At 31.1% G+C, this 24,455-nt stretch overlaps 1 protein-coding gene across 2 annotated transcripts; it reads right to left on the bottom strand.

The window, feature by feature from the left end:
• Nucleotides 1–4,070: 4,070 nt before the first annotated feature.
• Nucleotides 4,071–15,735, bottom strand: LOC116002036 (agamous-like MADS-box protein AGL19). Of its 2 annotated transcripts, none has more exons than XM_031242046.1 (9): nt 15,622–15,735; nt 15,444–15,464; nt 15,018–15,240; nt 8,369–8,450; nt 7,757–7,818; nt 7,431–7,530; nt 7,253–7,294; nt 6,823–6,864; nt 4,071–4,404 (listed from the first exon to the last, which is right to left on the bottom strand). In XM_031242046.1, exons 1-9 carry the CDS (start codon nt 15,647–15,649, stop codon nt 4,288–4,290), a joined length of 717 nt encoding a protein of 238 aa, XP_031097906.1. In that variant the 5' UTR covers nt 15,650–15,735; the 3' UTR covers nt 4,071–4,287. The 2 variants fall into 2 exon arrangements, with proteins under 2 accessions (XP_031097906.1, XP_031097905.1); XM_031242045.1 differs by having other exon boundaries at nt 8,369–8,453; nt 15,622–15,729.
• Between the last annotated feature and the right edge of the window lie 8,720 nt (nt 15,736–24,455).

Raw genomic sequence — 24,455 nt, forward strand, 5'->3', positions numbered from 1 at the left:
TGCACAAACACATCCCAACTTGTGCTACTAACATAAATACACAGAACGGTTGCCTAGAATATACAGAATGATTGCCTAGAATACACAGAACTTATCTCCTTACGGGGGTGCACAATGCATTGTGCACCCTGGTCCACGATATAAATTACCGACAAATTATGATATGGACCCGAATCCACCTTGTAAGGTGGATTCAGATTCATGTACACAATTTAAAAACTCTATGTTCGTAATTTTAAAACTTTATATTTATAATTTTAAATCTCAATATACAAAATTACATTACTCAATATCTACAATTTTGTTATATAGATTTAAAAATTTTGTTATACTATTGAATATAGAGTTCTGAAATTATGAACATAGAGTTCTGAAATTGTGAATATAGAATTCAAAAATTATGAATATAAAGTTCAAAAACTGTCAACATAGAATTTAGAAATTGTGAACATAGAGTCCTAAAATTATGAACATAGAGTTCTAAAATTGTGAACATGGATCTGTGTCCACCTTACAAGGTAGACACGGGTCCATGGCATAACAATTGGTCCGGGTGTGTGTGGAAAATTATTGTGTGGATCATGATCCACATTGTGCTGTGTAGACCATAACAAATAATACATTTTTAATATAGTAAATGTACAATTATTTGTGTATTGAATGTACATTATAATTAGACCATTCCTGTTATGCCCTATCTAAATTTAGCTTCTCTTGGACCATACTAGCTTGCCCAGGCCCGACTCTTTTCAGAGTTTGCCTTCACCCATTTCTTTGATTTTCCCTTTTGACTCAACCTTTCTTTAGGAGGTAGCCAATTCCCAGATCCATCCCAACCTTTTACTAAGGTTTGGCAACCCTTTAACTCGTAGTTTTGGACGTCTTGCGGACCATCTGACTTTCGTCTTGACCCGCACTATTTGAAGGCTGGCAGACCACCCGACTTTCGTCTTAACTCACGTCATTTAGAGGTTGGCGGACCACCCGTGACTCCTTTTGATAAATCGAACTAAGTAATTTTATTTCTCCAAGTAATCGAACTGTAGACTTTTCAGCCTTACCTGAAATAAAGCCTTTCAGCTGCTAAGTATAATAGACCTTTCGGCCATTAATAAACTAGGGACCTTTCGGCCTATTTAAGGATAACAGACCTTTCGGCCTTACTGGAAAAACTTCTTGAGGTGGTACGAGTTCCATATCCTATCCACTGCCCGACCGTGCATGGTCTCTAGGCGGTAATTAAGTTCTTGGTCTGACCACCGCTACTATGCGATACGACCCTTCCTATTTCTTTGCACTTAGTAGGTCGACTAGCGGTCCGACTTCTAAGCACCAAATCTCCTTTAAGGAAATATCTAGGTTTGACACGCTTATCTTGATATTTCTTTACCGACCTCTGGTACTCGGCCATTCTCCATTGTACTACATCTCTTCTTTCTTCGAGGAAGTTCTTATCCACTTGCAAATTTTCTTCATTTGCCTCATCGGTATATTGCCTTACTCGGCGACTTGGTTCGAGCAACCTGCCCGTTTGCTTGCGGGTAAAATACAGATACCTTGGGGCCATTGGCAATGGTCCCAACAAATTGACTCCCCATTTTGGAAAAGGGATAACAATTGCAACAAGAAGAGATCAGAAATAGTTTATTCATGAAGGAGATATGTATATGCCAATACTAGGAAACAATGTTGTATATATAGAGTCCAATACAATTCATGATATATTCCAGTGCTTTCGTGAATAAGATGATGCAAATTTCGAATTTCTATTTTGCTATGAGTTTTTATGGTGCAGTGGTAGCTAGAGGTTTAATTAGCTTGAGACTAATAGAGGCTATTGTGGTTATACTGACCTAATGGACTGAATTCATTGGACTTAACTTGTTGAGAATAGTTCAAGGAGTAAAAGAGGGTAAGGTTGTGAGGTTGTGAACAATTTGAGAGTTAAGTTCAGGTGATTTAATAGGAATACTAGCCCATACAACTAAGTCAGGGTGATAGTTACAATTGAACTACTAAGAAAAAATATTGACGTACTATAATAGCGAACAAATTAAGGTGGTGTGACAAATATAAAATCCCATCATTTCACCTTGTCTTGTCAATTATATATCATGCATGTATCTACTAGTATAAAATAAATTATTTGACACTTTGTAAAAAAAATTTAGTCATTTTTAAGCGAAGAAAAACTTATATTAAATTTCAACTCTCTCTTCATTTCTTCCATTTGGCAGTAGCAAAAAATTAAAAATAAATAAATAAATAAATAAATAAAGATAGAGGTTATTTAATGAAGGAGAAAGGACCCTACCATTCTTGAAAATTGTTTTCTTCATCTATTTTTGTGCTTAGCTTGCACAGTAAGCCTAAAGTTTTATTTATTTATTATCAACACAAAATCCATTTCTTAGACTGAAGAAAAATGGAGTTTAGTTTGAATATGTTGAGCTGCAATTAATAAATCTCAAAATAGGCATATGAAAATCTCAAACAGCAGAATTATCTCTAGATGAAAGATGATAAGATATTTGACTTCAGAGACCATGCATGCCACGGTAAGCCTAAAACAAGAGTAGTTGGCTAGTGCCCAAAAGGGTGGCCGTTCTTATATTTAAAAAAATTATGAATTTGATATTTGCCAATAACTTATCCCTATCTCCAATTGGCCGGTGAGCCAGTCTAATAAAATATTGATAGAGTTAATTTTACCAGAGATCTCTTGTCTTTGTTGGTAATTTTAAATTTAGTCACAGACTATCGTTTTTACCATTTAACATTTCATACTATTATTTTTTGGACACTGTTAGTCCTTCTCATAACTTTTCCTATTTTTAGTAAGGGCATTTTTATCTTTTATATTTTTCTTTTGTTATTTTTCCGGTTTCAACTGGTTTAATTAGTTTAGGACTTTAGGTAACCTATGATTTTTAGTAACCACATTTTTCAACCAGTTTTTAGTAAAGTCCTACACCAATTAAACCGGTTGAAATCAGAAAAATAACAAAAGAAAAATATGAAGAGACAAAAATGCCAAAGACCTTGTGGTCTAGTGGCACCCAGTTACACCCCCACATGTGATGGAATAGGTTCAAACCTTAGTTGAGGCGATATTGACCCTTTGTACTAAAAAAAAATTACAAAAGCTTGGTTCGAAACCAGTCGCCCGGGCAGGAAAAACATAAACATCGTTTGAAATCAAAGCCATGACTCTATTTTCCCTCTCCTTCACAAACACAAAAAATCTAAAAAATAATTTTTGAAAATCATTTTCCGGGTTTTCAAACACACCCTTAATAGAGGCACAAACTTGAAGGCCCGTGCACATCATCTAACAACAATGATGACATATGTTCACACTGAAGCCGTCACTACCACACAATAGATGAGAATTATATTCTCTACAACCATTATTATCCGGATGAGATAAATGCTTGTATAAATATTACTCACTCTATCTTATTTTATTGGCTAATTAAATTAATTTTTTTTCTTTACTTATTTTCTTATAAATTTTTCTAAATTATTTTTAATAGTAATTTTAATGTAATTCTAAATATATAAATTTTATATATTAATATTAAACATAATATTATGAAAAATTAAATTGTAAACAACTCCAATGAAACCTCGTTAACCAAATCATACATATAAAATGAGGCGTATGAAGTAACTAAATAAATACATGCAATTAAGCAGATCATACTTTATTTTAGCATTAGTCTTGTTATTTTGCTACTTTAACTATAGACATTTTACTTGGCAACGACTTAGAGAGTAGAGAGTTCAATACCTGCGCATCAAAATGTGACATTGACTACTACACAAATATAAGAAAATAAAGTTTTACTTTCACTATTAATCATAACTTTTGACATAGTTGTAAGCACTTACTTTTGACAATTGATATAAAAATGTTGTGCAATCGAGACAAACTAAGTATTGGGAGGAGATTGTCTACTAACTAGATATATATATACCTTTTGGCATAAAATGTGAATATTATTTTGATCTAAACCCTCAACAATTGGTTACTCTGATCTATTATTTGATTTCCACCAAATATCATATACTTAAAATCCTATTTACATATACTAAAACTTAATACCCCGAATCATCTAAACTTGTCACGAATAATCTAGTTGATTATTAGTGCACATACTCATATAGTAATTAGTAAAGCTTATAACATACACATACTTTAGAGGTTCATAAACTGCATAAAAATATATATTAAATTTGAAAACCACACTAGTATTAATGACATGAAAATTTAAAATACAATCCCTAATGAGGGCTTCTTTCAGGAGGCCCAATAAATAGTTGTGTCTCCACTTCCATTATTTTCTGCTGGGGATCAATATCTTGTTGTACTGTTGAGAGAGTCAAGGATTTTACTTCAAGCTGTTCATCATCAAATCAATAAGTATTCATCAGCTAGCTAATATCACATGGTAGCTAGGGCAACAAAATGTTTATTAATTCAATGTTTCCCATGATCCAAATGTTTCATGTTTTCAAAAAATTAATTTAATTTAAAGCCAGGTTATTTTGATTCATCATTATTTGATAAAATTATGTTATTTGATTTAATTACCTAGGGTGCGTTTGGTTCGCATATGGGAATCGGAATCGGAATGGGTATCAAATACTTGGTAATGGTAATGGGTTTTGGTGAAAGTATTTAGCATGTTTGGTAGTTGGGTGGAATGGGAATGATTATTAATAGTTGGGGAAGAAAGGAATAAGGGAAATGAAACTCTTATTTAATAAGGGTATGAGTTTTCTCATTAATGGGGTATTTCAAACCCATAGTTACATTCACAAAACCTATTAACCAAACACAAGCAATCACTTTCATACCCATTCCTTATGCCTAAACCCACCAACCAAACACACCCTAATGCCTAATGTAGTTTCATAGGATTTATCTTTGACGGAATCTGGCAATTTATGTCTAACTAGTTAATAAATATGAAAAGTTATATTAACATTTACGGTCCCCATTTAAAAATCTAGAAAATGTTTTTCAGAAAATGATTCATTTTTTGAAAAATAATTTAATTTTTTATTATTTAGTTAAAAGTCAAAAACTATCTTCTTCTTTTTGATTGAAAGTTAGAAATTACATATTTTCTGTTTGGTTCATTTTCCTGAACATGAAAATATTATTTGTTATATAATAATAATAATAATAATAATAATAATGGTGGTGGGGGTGGTGGCGGCGATGTAGTAGTGGTGGTAATGGTGGTGGTGATAATAATAATTTGGAAACTAGTTTGAAGAAAATGAGAGAAAAGATAAATATAAAACAAATAAAGAATCCAAAAAGTGTACTAGTACAAATCTAACATTTTTCACCAAATTGGACATTTTTTTCTTTAACCAAAAATTTCTTTTGACTTTTTTTTTTGAATACTTAAACACAAAAAAAATTCAAAAAATGAGTTCTGAAAGTTATTTTTCGAGTTTTCAAATGAATCCTTAATCACCCGATGGTACGGTACAAAAATTTTCTAGTGTAATTGTCTATTCAGTATGCGAAAAAATGGGAACAATTTTTCAAAACTAAAATGGAAAAATGGAAGGTGTGATTGTTAGATGTATGTACAACAAAAATAATTGAAACACAGGTTCTAAATTTTCATTGTAAAGAAAGTTGAAAATTTGACTTAATTTGCCCAGAAGTTCCTTGTCTTTGGTAACAATTCTAAATTTAGTCTCAACTATCATTTTTGTCATTTAACATCCAGACTACTATTTTTTGGACACTTTTAGTCTTTCGCATGACTTTTCCTATCTTTAGTAAAGCCATTTTTGTCTTTTCATATTTGTCTATTGTTATTTTTTCTGGTTTCAAACGGTTTAACTGGTTTAGGACTTTACTAAAAACCAATTGAAAATATGATTATTAAAAATTAGAGGTTACCTAAAGTCCCAAAACAATTAAACTGATTGAAATCGGAAAATAACAAAAAAGAATATGAAAAGACAAAAATACCTTACAAAAAATCAGTATTGCAAAAATCCCGCCTAGGCACTAATTAATCAACGCTTAAGCACTCGGCGTCGGCCGGATGCCTAACGTATCACAATAATCGGTGGTTTAGGCGGCCGACTAGACCACTTAGGCGTTGATCGCCTAGGTCGTTTAGCCGGCCGATTAGCTATTGTTATTTTTTAAAATGCGTTATTTCACTCAAAAAGACATTGTTTTGAGCAAAATAATCCTAAATTGTTCAAACTCTAAATGTTTCTTAGATTAATATTTAATATTTAATATTTTAGTATTAACTATTAAAGTATTAAATAGTTTATAATTAGTAGTCAAAAATTAAAAAATGTTAAACAAATTTTTTAAAAAATGAAAATTGGAATAAAAAAAATACATTGGCGCCTAGGCGCTGATTATTCGCCGCCTAAGCACCCTAGGCGCTAGGTGCCCCAGGATTCTTGAGGAACGCCTAGCAATTATTTCAACAATGCTAAAAATAAGAAAAGTAATGAAAATGACTAAAAGTGTCTAAAAAATAATAGTTCGACATATTAAATGGCAAAACCAATAGTTGGGACTAAATTTGAAATTACCACAAAAAATAAGTGATCTTTGGTGGAATTAACTCTTGAAAATTTTGTAAAAGTTATTCTGTAAAAGTCGAAAATGCAGAGGGTAAAGTTTATCTACGTTTTCCAGCAGTCTTTTCTTTTTTTCTGAATTTAAGTTGATCCATGATTTTTTGGAAATTAAAATGGACAAAAATGGGATAAAATAATTAAAGAGGTAAGAAGAACAAAAGAGAAGGCAAATATGATTCTCACCCTTTTCCTCAAATCAGCATTTTGCCTTCTTAGGGTTTCTTCCTGATCATGCCATGGTCACACAAAACAAATCAATTATCACTATCATGTATCTCAATAATAATAAAAAAAAATATTGTAATTTATGCCCCTCCATAATATGTCAATTATCAATGTCACCCCTAAATTATTAGTGGTGTAAATGTTACCCTTCAATTTTCAAAATCATACATATATTGCCCCCTCCCAAGTGTAAATGTTGCCCCTCAATTTTCAAAATGGTACATATATTGCCCCTCTCGTACGGGGCAATATATGTACCGTTTTGAAAATTAATGGGCAACATTTACACCACTAATAATTCAGGGGTGACATTGATAATTGACATATCATGGATGTCATAAATTACAGTTTTCCCTAATAATAATAATAATAATAATAATAAATATACCTCTTCCTTTAGCTTAGTAATTCTTTCCTTGTATATAAAATTCTGGGGATAAACAACAATGGCATCAGTCAATAATTTATCATCAGCATCACTGTCATTTGGTTATTATTATCTGGTAACTTGGTATATATGTTTCATGGAACTTTGTGAATGTTTATAGAAATATATATATATATACCTTTCTTGCTCTAATGTTGCTCAAGCTTTGCTCCAACTGATCTTCTATCTGTTGCAGCTCATCAGTAGAGCAAGATTCTAAACCTTCCCCCAGAAGCTTTCTGTGAACATGAATGACCAAATTAAACCTAAGCTTTACTTCTTAAACACTACATTATATTCTTGTATATGTGTGTGAAATTAAAATTAAAGGACAATGCTACATGCCCATACAATTTAATTTGTCCCAAACGATGTAGCAACATGAGTTTAGGCATGTAGCATTTTCCTGTGTTCAAAACCTAGCTTAACTGATCTGCAAGGTCTGAAACCATAAGGAAACTAAACCTTTTGGTGTTTTCAAGAAGATCTACATTTCTGCTCATTGTAGCAATCTCTTCTTTGAAATGCTGCATGTATAAACACAAGTATTTCTTAGTCAACTTTACTAAACAATATATTAATTGCCTCTTTCACTAAAACCCTAGCTAACTTCTTCTACAACCACCAACCTATAAACTGCAGCTTTTCAGTACTACAGATATACTATGCATGATTGTATCGATGCTACAATTATGTACGATATACATGTTTATAACAGGTATAATCGGAACAAGTCAATATTTGTTATTCTAGCTTCAAGTTGTACATGTTTATAACGGGCACAATTAATTAGCACAAGTTAATAATTATTATTATTGTAGATAGCTTCAACTCGTACCACAAGTCCGTAGCTTTTTTAGTTTTTTATTATTTCGAATTTAATTGCTTAGATAAACATGTTACAATTTTATCCGTGGAATATGAATGCATGCAGTAACTTTAAATAAAGAAAATCAAAATTAAAGTCAAGAAATGATAAAAGAATCCATTTGGTTCATTCAGTCACAGACTATCTATCAATGGAAAGCATTAGATAGATAGAGAACTAAGTAATTAAGGATAATAATGAAAGCCTACCTGTATATTTTGTTCAACTGTTCTTTTGTGGACTCCCATGTTCTTGGAATTCGTTTCGTAGCGTTCTATTGTCTTGCTAGGGCTGCTGTAAACATGAGACATACCCAGTTTAGTACAACTATCAACTTAGACTTTTAGTTGAGATAGAACGCATGTTTCAATTTGATAACAGAGCCAATTTGATGTCAAAGGTCTGATGATGATATATAGTAGTATCTTGTATTGAAAACATTTCATTAAATTGGGAGATTTTGAGATGAGATGCTAGATGAGCATACCTTATTGGGTGATGAATATCCTAGATAGATAGCTAGCTAGAATCATCTATCATGTTATTCTACTGCATGCACTCAAAGGTCTTAGGTTGCATGAATATGGTGAAATGCAGAAACGCAAGAATGTAATACACAATGGATCAAAGTTGTTTAAGTCCAATCCGCACCTGGTTTCAACAACACTTAATAGACAACGATTTTAACCGTTGTCTTTACGCGAGACTTGCAACAACACTAATTTCAACAACAGAAACTTTACTTAAAAAAGACAATGATTTTTAACCGTTGTCTATATGCATTTTTCTTGTAGTGGCAAATGAATATGATGAAAATGACTAAAGAAAAAATGACACTCATAATTTACATGACTCCATTTGTATATGCTTCATTATATTGTCAAAGTAAATATGCACTTTAAAGGTTTTGAAAACTGTAAACATATAAAAATCATATAATCTTGTCTTTCTAGCATTCAAATTGCATGATAAGTCTATTTTCGATGATGTTTCATTTCAGTCTAATTTCGTGAACTTAACATGATGTAAGAAGTCAAATATAAATTCTAATAATGGTCAAGTCATGCATGCTTTTGTATGTGTAGATCAACTTTACTCATACAAGGAAATGTTACTCATAATTAGGGATGACAATTTCTCCTTCATCCCTATCGGATTATTGTGTAATCTCAAACAAAAATTGTTCCTAGTGAAACTCAAAGGTTAAAGGTTCTAGTTTAAAACTCTTACCAGTACTTGAATAAGGTCTTGAAGTTTCCTTTGTTTTATGAATACGTGTATAGGCTCCATCAAACTATGAAAACATGAAGAAGTCGCACCAAAATGTCCATTATATTATTCAATATATTTAATTAAGTGGTGTTTGGTTGGAGACTTTTGCACCCTAGTATAAGTTTTAATGCTATTACCATGTTTGTTTGCCTACTTTTGTTATCATACTATTGGAATCGAATTCTTTAGTATTTACAAAAACTCATTACCTTTTTTACTCATTTAGAGTGTGTTTGGTTCGTACATGGAAATTGGAATCGAAATGGGTATCAAATACTTGGTAATTGTTTTGGTGAAAGTATTTTGCATGTTTCGTAGTAGGGTGGAATGCGAATGATTATCAATATTGTTGTTTGGTTATGTATGATCCTATAATGAGAATAAAGATTTTAAAAATACAAAAACAAAGAATTAAGACAATTGGTTCTAATATAAAAACATCTAAAGCACTAATATGAACAAAAAATAAAAACAAAAATCTAAATAGTTATGGGAAGCGGCTGAGGATGAATAATGGAATGGAACCCTTATTTTATTAGGGAATAAGTTTTTCAATTGAGGGGGTAATCAAAACCCATAGTAATGTTCTAAAAACCTATCAACCATTGAGGGGGTAATCAAAACCCATAGTAATGTTCTAAAAACCTATCAACCAAACAATAACAATGATTTTGATACCCATTCCTGATAGCTAAACCCGTAAACCAAACACACCCCTACTTTTGAACAATGGAATCAAAATAAGGGATAAAAAATGAAAAAATAAAAATGTCATTGTTCATGCTTTAAATATGAAATTTTAATATATATATATATATATATATATATATATACACACACACACACACACACACATATATGTATATATCTGTAGTATATATATTTATTTATTTTGTTCGGCGCAAACCGGGTCGGCCGAGTTCAACCCCTGCTCAATTCAAGACGTGGTGCAGTGATTTACCATGAAACGATGTGGTTAAATGGTTAATGTCTACCTACTTATCACAAATTAATTTTAAGAATGATATGACAACCAGATAATCAAAGAAATCCCCAGTTAAACCATTTTCTTCACAAGAGTACAATTGGTCATTTTCAGTTCCATGATATGTGTGTGTATAAAATTAGTAAGACTTCTAATTGAACTTAGGGACATACACTAATATATAATGCACATATCTTTATGGTGAGCTACAAATTAAATAATATGGTCAATATTGAAACTAGCCTAAAATGTGTACCAAAGGTTAAAAGGGTATATTCAATTAGGACTTTTATAGATTCATTGGTATTACTTTTTTTTTTTTGGTAATTTTTTTATTAAATATAAATAGTTAAAATTGATCTTCAAAACCAAGATTTTTTAAACTCTACCTACATACATTTGTTTCTCCCTCCAACTCTAGACTTTTTCTTCATGTATAAACATTTTCTTTTTTTTGTTTTTTTTAATCCTTGCCAACCCTACCAAAATTTCTCATTTAATTGCTTCGCAGGAAAAGCTATTTCCCTTTACAATAGCCACTAAAAATCTATTTTGAGTTTTTCAAGTGTTACTATTTTCTGATAATATTATATTGCTTAGTGAAAAGTGAGGTTATCTTTTGTGGGTAACAAAGAAACCTCATTCGAGGGTGTTCAACCACTTGATAAATCCCGCTCTTATATAATAATAATAATAATAATAATAATAATAATAATAATAATAACATTATTATTATTATTATTATTATTGCATAAGATTTTTAAATAATTTTATTCTATAATCTAATAAATAAAAAATTATATAAAAATTAAACACCATACATATTCACCATAGAATCATATATATATATATATATATATATATATATATATATATAATTGTGATAGGAAGAAAAAAAAAACTAAACAAGTTTTAGGTTGAATTAAAAGTAAAATAGGAAATAAAAAATTTAGGCTAATCCTAATAACTTAGGAATAGCTCATTGTTGAGAGCAATATTCCTAGGAACAAAATTTATTAATAAACAATGTAATAGACTTGTTTCTAGAAATGTCATTCCATTCTAGGCCTAACTATTTCGCGAACCAAACGTGTTGTACATAGCTTAGTGAAAAGTGAGATTATCATTTCTTGGCAACAAGGGAATCTCATACCCACTACCCAAGAGTGTTCACGGGATAAGCCCTGCTCTTTTAAAATAAAAGTCAGATTATCTTTGAAGTTATAATACATTGTTTTTGTAACAACTAAACCAAATTTGATTTTTTTTCCACTTTCAATAAATAAGTTTATTTAAGATCCACAAAATAATATGAAATATCATAAAAGTTTTTGAATGAAAATTATAATATAAATAATTATAGTTTGTAAGAGTGTATTCAATTTTAGAGTCTTAATAACTTTTGTAAACATTTTAAGATATAAAATATCTATTAAAGTTAATAAAAGTTTAATAAGTTTGTAAATGTGTGTCATATTAATTTTTTATGAACTCATACAAAACCTTCCGAAGTCTAAAAAGATTTCAATTCATAAGAGTCATTTAGAATCTACAAGAGTCAAGAGCCTATCCTATAAGGGTTGTTTGGTTCATGAAAATGTTAGATTACTTTAGAGACTTTAGATTGTTTTTTTTTTTTTTTTTTTTTTTTTTGGTGTAGTCCAGGGTTTCCACCGTTAAACACAGTGACTAATCCCTTCGCTGGATTGTATGGAGATTTAAACATGCTCCATTCCCAAAGCCAGGATGGATGAGTCATTCCACTCAACCACACCCTCCAGGTTAAGACTGTTAGATTGTTGAGAGTGTTAGATTCCTATGAATGCTAGATTTCTATGTTTAGTTAAAGCTGAGGTATATAATATAAACCAATTTGGTTGAGGGGTTATCTTTTATGTATAATGGCTAGTTTTTTTTTTTTTTTTTTTTTTCAAAAAAAAAAAAGGGTGTGTTAGGTTCATGGCTTTACACACTAGGAATATGAATCAAAATCATAATTAGTGTTTGGTTGACAATTTTTTAAAATACAACTATGAAATTTGATTACCCTTTCAATTAAAAATCTCATTCCCTAATTGAAAACATGTATCATTCCATCTTATTGGTAATATGATTTTTAAGTTTGGATTAGTACTTTTAGATTTTTGTTTTGATTTTTTGGTTCATATTGGTGCTTTAGAAGTCATTATATTAGGATTAATTGCCTTGATTTGTGGTTTTTATAATTTTAAAACATTTATTCTCATTATAGAGTCATACATAACCAAACATAAATATTGATAATCATTCCAATTTTATCCTACTACCAAACATGTAAAATACTTTCACCAAAATTCATTATTATTATTATTATCAAGTAGTATTTGATTCTAATTCTCCCGTGCGAACCAAACACACCCTAAGATTACCTAAGAGATGGAAGGTTATCATATTTCCTTCAAAATGGATAAATATATGATGTGGATGTAAAGTTGTATTCCTTTAAAAAAAAAATGAGATAACTTGAATCAAACATGAAAATGTTATATAACAAATCAAACATAACCTCTTTTTTTTTTCTTAAATAACTAGGACTAAACACCCCTAAAAGTTTACAAAAACCATGATCAAATACCTCCATTGGTTTTACTGTATTAGTAAACCAAGAAACATTGTCAAAATGATTGGCAAAATAAAGTTGGCAGACCAAAACATAGAAAAAGAAATCAACCAAAGCAATGCCTGGCAAATGTTTATGAGTTGCAGCATTAAACCAAATTTAATAATCAAATCACAATAAGTAGTATTACATGTGTGCACTTGGAACATTATATATATTCTGATCTTATACAATTTTGTAAATCCAACTTAATGGCGAACCAATAAATTATTAAAAGGTTTTATTAAGGCAAACAACATCAAGAACTCAACGGAAAAAATGTTGGCAAAAATCAAACTAATAACTTATAAGTACTAGAGTTATGTTTCATCCACTCAAATACCATTTTTAAGATTATATGTTTTGCAACTTTAACTCTTGATATATATATTTTTCAAAAAAAAAAAAAAAAAAAAAAGAACTCTTGATATATAGGACACATAATAGTTTCACTGGCCAACTCAAAAAACCTTTGACCAAATTTTCCGCTGGTCTTTCCCTCGGTCTGACATCTATCATTACATCAATTTTTATTTATTTTATTTTATTTTATTTTAACCCCAAAAAATAAAATTGTTGTTGAGATGTAATAAGGGTTTAGCAGAAGTTAAGGTCCACTTCCTGACATCTGGGACTCATCAGTCATTCAGTGGCCAAAGCGGAAAATTATTGTGTGGACCGTCCACATAGCTGTGTGGATCATGGTCCAAAACGACGTCGTTAAATTTTATTAGTTAGAATAATGTACATTATGAGTTAAAATAATGTACTTTATGTATTAGAATAATGTGCATTATGTGTTAGAATAATAAAACTTCTGAGGTAAAATAATATACTTTATTAGTTAGAATAATATATATTATGAGTTATAAAAATGTATATGACAGCGAGTCACGTAAAGAAAAAAATTGCACAAAACAACGTCGTTTTTGGACCGTGGTCCGCATAGCGGTGTACCATGGTCCACACAATAAGTGTTGCATCAGTCATTCAGTGGCCAAAGTAGTGTGTGTGTACAGAACCGAAGCAACTGATCAAACTGTCTATCTGATCTGATTCTCCAAAATCTAATAATTTCATTAGCTGACCCGAAAGGATAATGTAATTATTAATAAAATAAGGATGTCTTCCAGCCTGGCATTTGGCCTCCATCCCAAACTTCAAAACTACATTGTTACATTGCTACTGGCCTTCCTGGTATAAACTTAGCCTGCCTTGTATTCATTCAAGAAATCTGTCTGGTTTTTAGTATGGGTGAATATATTATCCCAAAAAATTTGTAAAAAATAAAATCTTATTTTATAAACATCTCTTGTTATAAATATTACAATCCCCACTCAAATAGTATAAACTTTTACTGTCAAATGAATATTTGAATATTTTGTTGTAATTGAAGTAGGAATTTCTCACTCCTAAGCTTAACTTGAAAAACAGTCACATATTTCGAGTTCTTGAAATTGTAATGTATAAATAAATAATGTACATGTTGTGTGCAAATATATGAATGTATGTATATGTGTGTGTAGATACAGAAATATAATTAATTTCCATTTCATCTATAAACACATAAAATCATCAAAAGAATATCAGAATCTGCAGGTAGGGAGTTTCAATTCCATCCTCCAGAAGATGGGGAAAAAAAAACACAAAATTTTCATCAACTTAAGGGGGCAATTAAATTAAAATCAGTCTTAATTTCATCAAATTAAAGATTTAATGATATATTTGATAGAGATAAGATGTGATGATTGTACTGGGCTAGCTAGCTAGCTAGCTGCATTGTGTGATTGTGAAAACACATAGCTAGGCCGAGGGGGGAATCCAACAGTATGCAATTGACAAAAGAAATTAAATAAAGAAAGTGATGATCTGCAAATCACCTTTTCGATGAAATTAATAATAATAATATGTTTAACTCTAAGCATACTGTATAGATATAGAGAGAGAAAGAACAGTGGAGTACCTGGAGCTTGAGAACTCATAAAGCTTTCCTTTAGGGGAGAAGACGATGAGGGCAACTTCGGCATCACACAAAACTGAGAGCTCAAAAGCCTTTTTGAGAAGCCCACTTCTCCTCTTGGAGAAAGTAACTTGCCTGCTTGTTGCATTCTCTATCCTTTTCATCTGAGTTTTTCCCCTCACCATTTTCTTCTTCTTCTTAGCTTCTACTGTAATGCTCACTGGAACTGTAGGAATTGAAATTTACTAAAAATAGTAAGGAAATCAAACAAGTGTCTTTTTGTCTGTGTCAACAAAATCAAGAAACCACAAAAACAAATTCACCCCCAAAAAATAAAAATAAAAAGTTTCCAAAAATAGGAAAGGGACTGAAGAAATTAAAGTCAAGAGTACTATTAAAAACCCCAAAATAGGAAAACCAGGCAAAGACCTTTTCTGGGCTTCTCCAGATCTGAGAGATGGAAAACAAAAAAGTCTTAGAATGGATCCTTCATCAGAAAACCCTAAAATGGGAAAGTCTGAAATTTCTTTTTTAAGAAGAAGAAGAAGAAGAAGAAGAGAGAGGTGGATGGATATTTATGGTGTTTTGCAGTTTGATGGTCCCTTACCCCAAAGGCTTGGTTGAGTTGCAGCCATAGAATATAAATGATTTAAGGAAAGAATAATGAGACCCAAAACCTCATCTCTTTCCTCTTTTTGGTAAACTTTCGAGAAGCACTACAACGGACGCCCCGAAAAAGAAATTCACCAAATAATAATGGAAACTTAAGCTACAACTGGATACCAATACACACTTCATTTCTTTTTTCTATTTTTATTCATAATTTCTAAATGGGGTAAGACCATCCTTATTAACAGGGCGTTTGGTTGGGAGGAGGGAATTAGGGTGAAAAAGAATCCTAATTCGGTGCAATTGCAATTCAATGAATAAAGTAGGAATTGAAATTACAGTGTTTGGTATGCAGAAATAGGAGTACATGGAATTGAAAGGTAAGAAGTGACAAAATCACTAAAATACCTTATGTTGTGGTAGATGTTGTAGTAGTAGTAGAAGAAGTAATAGTGGTAATAATAATAATAATAATAATCATAATAAGTATAATAATAATAATTCAAAAATAATAATAATAATAATAATTCTTTCAAAATAATAATAATAATTATTATTATTATTATTTCAAATTTAAAAAAAAAAAAAAGACAAAGGGTATGAGAGGAGGGGCAAAATTGTCTTTACACCAACAAATTGCCCCTCCTCTCCACCGAATTGCAATTCATGGAGGATACCCCATGAATTGCAATTCATCATTTGGAGGGAATTGCAATTCTAAAAGACAAAGGGTATGAGAGGAGGGGCAAAATTTTCTTTACACCAACAAATTGCCCCTCCTCTCCACCGAATTGCAATTCATGGGGGTACCCCATGAATTGCAATTCATCATTTGGAGGGAATTGCAATTCTGTGGAATTGCAATTCCCTCCAACCAAACACTGTAGTTTGGAAATTCACTGATTGCAATTCAATGAATTGCAATTCCCCCCAAACTATATCCAACTAAACGAGCCATGTGGAGTTGTTTCTGGGATCTTTGTAAGTGTGATTAGGGAAGAAAAAATGGGGTGGGAGAAAAAAAAACAAAAATGATTTAAAAAAAAATAAATTAAGTAAGTTGTGACGCGCGTCAGGCGCAACAGATCCTTTTTTTTTTTCACCTGCAGAGTTACTATACCAAAAACTTGATTTTGCAGGGCAACTTTTTTCTTCTCTCCTTGCCTCTCTCTCTCTCTCCTCCATGTGTATGTGTATGTGTACTGTACCAAAAACAAAGTAATATTCACAGGTGTAGATGCTCTAATGCAAGCATCCCCAATACTTGTACTTTTGAGGAGTTTTTTGCAAGTGTGACTAGAAAAAAGAATATGGGAGAGAAGAGAAAATGGGTGAAAAAAAAAAGAGCAAAACAAAGCTGGAAAAAAAAACCATCATTAACGCGCTCGGCTGGGCGCTGTATTGGGCTTCACACGACCAGTAGGAGAAAAACTGTTTTCCTTGGTCGGTCCCACAATTTTGATAAAAACCAAGGGCCTGTTTACTAACAGAAAACTGTTTTCTATTTTCTGTTTTTCAATTTCTCAGTTTTCATTCTCTGTTTTTCATTCTTTGTTTTCTATTTAGAAAACTTGTTTACTAACACTTATTTTTTTCAAATTTATTTTTTTAGATTAACGTTATAAAATTAACAATAAGTTTAATTTCAAGTAATTTTTAGACCTTATGTTTAAAATATATTTGGTTTAAATAGAATAAATATATTTTTTACTTTTAAGTTCAATATATGTAAAAAAAAAAAATTACATTTGATAATCCAGACCAAATTTATATATATATATATATATAACATAAATAAAAATATATCCAAACCAATAACCTATTAAGTTCACAAAAAATTTAGTTTAGATGCTATTAATATTTTTTGAGCTAATATTTAAAATATGTTTGGATATATTCATTTGAATGACATGTATTTAATATATAATTTTTATTTTGAATTCTAATATAGTAATATATGTGAAATTTCAATATCTGATATCTGGACCAAAGCCAATAATCAATTGAGTTCAATCAAAATATAAAATGTCGTATAAATTTCAATTTTTAATTTTAATAATGTGAATGATGTATAATTTTAAGCATAATCAAATAAGTTATGTTTAAATAAGTAATGTAAGTAGAAAAGATAAAAGATGATGATAAGTAAAAGAATATAATAATAAATGTAATCATATTAATGACTAAATATGTAAGTAGATAATGGTGAGAATGTGGTTATAGTAACATATAGTCTAATAGATGATAACTGATTCTGTTTTCCATTTAGAAAACAGTATTTTATAGTGTTTCAGTTTTCTAGAAAACTGAAAAATTATTTCCTGTTTTCAAAATGGAAAACTGTGCTAGTAAACATGTTTTCTGTTTTCTGTTTTCTGTTTTCCAGTTTTCCAAATTTCCAGAAAATTTGAGAAAATTTCCAGTTAGTAAACAAAGCCCAATTGTTTGTATTTTTTTCCCTCCATTTTTCATTTTTCATTTTTCATTCTCTATTTTCTATTTTTCAACTTAAAAAATACATTTACTAGCTAGCTAGCATCATTTTCCAAATTATTTGTTTTTCTTTCTTTGCAAAACTTGGAGCAGCAAGGGCTTTACGGAACTTGTGTTGTTTGGAGTAATAGAAGATTGTGAAACCTCTATTGCGTGGAGCAATACAAGTTTTGTGAAAATCGTACTATTGTAGCACATTTAGTTCCTCAAACTCGTACTGTTGTGTGTCTTTGGATGTGTGCAGTGCAACATATTAGAAATTTGAGTTAATTTTGATTAGCTATGGAATTAATTATGATTAATTTCAAATTTTTATTTGAGAATCAACTTTGTAATATCATATTTTTATTTTTTTTTTGAAAAATTGTAATATCATATTTAATCTTATTAATTTGCCAAATATGGGAGTTACACGTTTGAATACCATGACCGTTAATGAATTTCATTTCTCCTATATATATTGTGTCGGGCGTAATGTTTTGTGTGACTTTTTAAAAACATTATCAAAATACTATTTTCCTCTCCCACGAAAACAATCTCCGATCCTCTTTCTTGAGATTATTTTGCCAACACTTCACGATTAAAATTAGAAATGTATTGTTCACCTTGTTCAATTTCGTTGAAAGTAATATATCTAAGTGCTCAAATATATTGTTGTAATTCATTATATCTCGAAAAATCAGTACTTTAATCTCTTAGCATCCTCGGGATTAAACTAATTGATTTTAAGAAAAGTGTGAATATTATACATCTTGAATTTTCATTGGTATTCAGACTATAATTATTTTTCTTAAAAATTCGGTAGTATATATTTCAGTTCTAAATATTTATGTTTCAACTTGTTAATTATTTGTATTAAAAGCCATTTGGGTATGTTGAGCCACCTTAAAACAATGTTACTACTAAAAAAAGTGAATTATATTGTTTTTTTAAAAAGAACGTGAATGTATATAGTTGTTCACCTAAAACTAGATAAAATTGTCAGTTTTTTTTCCCCACAAATAGGAGTTCCAACTACTTTATGTGTCGTGTGTAAAAAACATTTTTTTTAAATTACAATCTAACATATTTATAGTATAGACAGTAATATCATCAAACCAAAAAGTACTTGCTATAGAAATTATTTTTTAGAAATTAAAAATTGTTATAAAATGGAATTAAATTTCAAAGAGTGACATGATTCGCAAATTTTACTGTGGATGGTATTCCATGCATCAAAACGACGCCGTTTTGATTAATAAAAAGAAATGACAGAAACAGCTTCATTTCGCGCCGTTAACTCTGTGTGTATAACATATTCAGTTTCCTTTTATATACACTGCAATTCTTTTTCAACACAACAACAGTTTCTTTTCAATATAACTATAATTTCATTCGACATTATGCACTCAAATATGCGAAACTGTTATTCAGTTATTCCTTTCAACACAACTACAGTTTCTTTTATAATACACTGCAGTTTCCTTTCAACATAACTACATTATTATTTTGATATAACTACAATTTATTGGATAATATACACTAAAATATATGAAATTGTTATACAGTTTCATTTCAACATAACTACAGTTTCATTTTAATATAACAGCAGTTTCATTTGATAATATAAAAACAAATATTGATGAACTATAATTTCATTTACGGAGCTCCATTAAAATTTGACGACATCTATTTTTTTTATTTAAAGAAACGATATCGTTTTTGGACTATGGTCCATAAAGCTTGGTGGACCATGATCCATATATGATATAACAACTGGACATGATCAGACAAAAATGTCACTCCAATCTCGTCGACAAGAAAAGTATTAATGGCTTTGTTGTTCCAACCATATTCATTTTGGCAAACCCAATGCAAATTTTTTTCCTCCAAAATTTTTAGAAATTTCATAAATTAGTCTTGTTTTAATTTTTTTTTGGTCCAAACATCAACTACTTGACGACAGCTATAATAATTCCATATGTTATGCCTGTCAGGCAGTCAGGGAGGGACGAGTTCCGGTTTAATTTCTAAAATTAGATATTATTCCTGATTTTCTTATTCTTATTATTATTATTATTAGTATTATTATTTATTTTTGTTGTTGTTATCATCCTTAGCTTAACTATAATGATTTTTCTCAATTTAGTCCTAAACAATTTTTTGTGCTTAATTAGGTACTCGAATTCGATAGTTTTATCTAATTGAGTCTTATGTGAAGATAGCTTGGTAATTTTACCTCTATTAATACCAATTTAGTCATTGACTATTGGAGTTTAACCCAAATTAATCTTTGACTATAGTAGTTTTACCCAATTTAGTCCTCGACTTTAGTAATTTTTTTTCAATTTAGTTTTTTATTCTAACTGTTGAGGACTTAATTGGGTAAAACTATCAAAGTGGAAGACCTAAATAAGCACAAAAATTCATTTATAACTAAATTAAAAAAGAAAACCCACTATAATCGATGACTAAATTAGGTATTAACTCTTTATTATATTCCTTCTTATCCATTTCATTTTGATTGGAAAAAAAATGCTTATCCTCCCTATATAACATGTTTTGAAACACGTTGTTTTCATGTGCAGCCTAAAGGCACATGGATGTGGGTCATATGGCGTACCAATATACCATGAATTAGACCTCTTAAATTATTTCATTTTATATTCCTTTAATTATCATATATTTATAATTAAATTTATATCAATTCTTATTTCATTTATCTGTTTATGTTTTATAATTTTTGAATTTATATTTTTAAGAATATACTTAACATAATTTTTATTTTGCTGGCCCTGAGCCCCCAAGCAATCAAAAGTCTAGAAAAAGGAGAGGGGTAAAATAGACTTTTTATAACTTTTTGTCAGAACAAAATTATAAAGAGTTTATATAGCCGAAATTTTAAGCTTGCCAAATTTGATTTGCAGCTCATTTGAACGATTTGCAAAGATATTAATGAGGTGTGTGTTTTGTTTTGGTTCGATCAAATAGTTAAAGTAAATGACTAAGAGAGAAAAAATTGATACTATTTTTATAATGGTTCAGAAACTCTCTACTCCACTATCGCCCTTAGATTTTCACTAGTATTATATTGTTAAGAATAAAGTATAAAAATGGATTTTGATGATGCAAATGTAAGGTGGGATTAGATTTTGAACTCTCAAATTTTTACTTGTAAAAAGTCTAGATAATAGGTTTTATAGATACAAAAATTTGCGCCGCTAAGTATCAAGCTACAAGCGAGTTCATCACAAGTCACAACACAAGAACGTTTCAAAGCACCACAATTATTGAGACAACATATATTTTCAAGCATAAGAAGTTTAAGCAACAAATTAAGCTTCTAACACACAGAGAGACGATAAGTAGCATGATATTTTGACCAACATTCTCTGCAAGATCCTAACTTACTACTTTTGGAGACGTTGACACACTATCCAATGTGGACACTTGCCTTTTTCTAAAAAAGAGCTTTGAAAGTTACAAAAGCCAAATTATCAAGACAATTTGCAAGCTACTATTTGGCAAAAGTCTACAATTGTAAAATACTAGAAGATTCTTTTATTCACCAGTTGATAGCTTGAATTTGTTTTCCTCCAATAAACGAATTCAAAATCTAGGTATATTGAGAGTTGTATTTTTAGTGGTTGAATTTGTGAGTGTCGTCCTCTAGGAATGGCTAGAAGGGATTCGAGTAGCAAGGGATTAAACACGAGTTCATCAAGTGTTTGAAAGCTAACCAAAATGATGTATTTGATTGCATGAGATCAAGATAAAATAAGTAATTGATTAAAGTACTAAAGAATTATAAAGAATAGGATTTAAATCGAATAACCATGTACAAATGCTTCTTTAATGCTCTAAGATTCTAGGCTATACAATACTCAACTATGAAGTGAGGGAATCACGTTAATGCTAATGCCACTCTCGTGGACATTAGCTACCACCAAAGTTCTAATCCCATTCTCATAGCAATTAGACTAGGTGAGGTATTTAATCAAACACCTTGTGAGCATAATCCCTTCCAACTTCCCTTTCTCAAGGGCAAGTTAGAAATGTGGGAAGGATTGGCCATGGTGAATCCATATTCTCATAGGTGAAACACCAATTTCATAAAACTCTTCAAAGGTTGGATCCTAACCAAGCAAGTGTCAAATAATTTCCTAATTCCACAATCACATTCATAATAAGAACAATGAAAAACCTAGATTTAACGATTCAATTCATATAAGCATTCATACATAGCAATCCAATCTAAATCCCTAAAGGATTTAACTATTCATAATGAAATTGCAAACTAAAACAATTGGAATAATAAACAATGAATTTAAATACAAAAGATATTGGAGAATTAAAAGGAGAAGAAATTAGAATTCTTACTTGAATGAATTTGTAAAAAGCAAATATGAAATTGAAGTTTAATGTGTGATTACAATGGAGAATTCTTCTCTAAATCTTCGTCAAAACTAATGGAATTGTAATGGATTTATGTTCTAAAGTGTTTGTAGAGAGAAAACCTAAAAGAAGACTTAGAAAAATTGAAAGATAGATTTAAAATAAAGCCTAATCCTATTTATACTATGACATTTGCGCAAAAAAAACTACCTTCAGGATGCCTGGTCACGATGGAGGTCACGGCGTGACCAGACTTGAGCCTCGCGGATTCCAGGTCTTCACGCTGCATGTCACGGCGTGACCTGCAGCGTGACGCCTTGAATCCGCAAAGTGGCCTGCAGGTCACGATGGAGGTCACGGCGTGACCTTCATCGTGACCACACAAGCCACTTTCAGATGGTGTGTGTCACGCTGCGGGTCACGGCAGGTCACGATGGAGGTCACGGCGTGACCTTCATCGTGACCACACAAGCCACTTTCAGATGGTGTTGGTCACGCTGCGGGTCACGGCGTGACCTGCAGCGTGACACACACCATCTGAAAGGTAACCACGGTGTCACGCTACAGGTCACACCGTGACCTCCAGCGTGACACCCTCCCGGTGGTGTTTTCTGGCTTCTTCTTCGCTCCAATTCTCCGTTGAACTTTGCTATGGTTTTGACCCTTCATTCTTGACCAATCTTTGCCTTGAATTCATCCCGATTCGTCTTCATTTTACGCTTCATCATGCCTAGGTCCCGGGTTCCAATGATTGAGCCGTAAATACCTGAAATACACTTCTTTCTTGCACAAACACATAATATTCACTTAGAAATTAGTACAATTAAAGCGTATTTATAGGTTAATTTACGGCTTATCATATATATACATGAAGGATGCTCAAAAGGAAAACACAAGAAACATAAGATATTTGATCAAGTTATGAAAAACCTTTCTACAACATCATCAAGCATTCCTAGAGAGTTCATACGAGTTTATTAGAAGATCAAGATTCTTTCTAAGCCTCATCACTTAAAGGAAATTTCAACCTTTGTGTTGAATTAAGTTTATCTCTACTTTGTGCAGATAGAAATAGAGTAATAGGCAACTGTATCATGTGAATCTTGAGCAAACAACTATGAGCTTTATGATCATAGAACTCATTTAGATTTCACTTGTAAATTATTGGAGTAAACAAGTTTACTAGTGAATTCATCATGTACGATAGGAGAAGAGTGGAGTACAAAGATTACATTACCCTTAAACCACTATAAATCCTTGTGTCATTTACTTTACGCACTTATTTTTGTCATTTACTGCCCACTGCCACCAGCCCACACGTCCGTCCACCACGCTTGATGCCACCAGCCCACCACTGGCAGTCCATGATTCGAAGATCGCTGCCTGACTACTTCCGTCTCCTCTACTCCAGTCTGCCGCCGGCCACCACCATCGCACAATCTAGCCTCCACCGTCCCAGGTTTGAACCGTTTGATATTTTCAATTTTCATTTAAATATTTAAATGTCCAGACATAAATCTTGTTATATTTGTATGTACAGTCTGTGGTTGTGTGACTGTGTTCATCAGTTCATGTATATTAGTATATTTAGTATATATAGCAGATTAGCAGGTTTTATATGGTATGAACTTAAATTACTTAATTATACAGTATGTATATTAGTATATATAGCATATTATCAGGTTCTATAAGTTGTATATAGTATGAACTTAAATTACTTAATTACCGTATATGATACCTCTGATTATATACTATTATTTGCCCCTCAATTTAGTTAGTTTTGTTGTTTATTTTCTTTACCTTGGTGAATTTGAGACTCGTTTGTGTGTTACATTTGCTTAAGCTTAGTTCATTCACAAACGAGAAGCAAAGGAAGTACTTTTGGACATCTTGGACAAGTTTCGGAAGCATAGGAATTTACCCGAGGACGGAAAGGAGCAGCGGAGCACAAAAAGAGTCAACAAG

This window comes from Ipomoea triloba, chromosome 13, assembly GCF_003576645.1.
Source record: "Ipomoea triloba cultivar NCNSP0323 chromosome 13, ASM357664v1".
Classification (NCBI taxonomy): Eukaryota; Viridiplantae; Streptophyta; class Magnoliopsida; order Solanales; family Convolvulaceae; genus Ipomoea; species Ipomoea triloba.

Bases quoted from the DNA above. Each gene is read 5' to 3' on its own strand.
- LOC116002036 (XM_031242045.1), bottom strand. From the start codon at position 15,649: ATGGCTGCAACTCAACCAAGCCTTTGGG. The intron at 15,241-15,443 runs GTCTTTGCCTGG...CAATTCCTACAG, and splicing joins TCTGGAGAAGCCCAGAAAAG to TTCCAGTGAGCATTACAGTA. The intron at 7,531-7,756 runs GTTTAGTTTCCT...TCATGTTCACAG, and splicing joins CTTCTTGAAAACACCAAAAG to AAAGCTTCTGGGGGAAGGTT.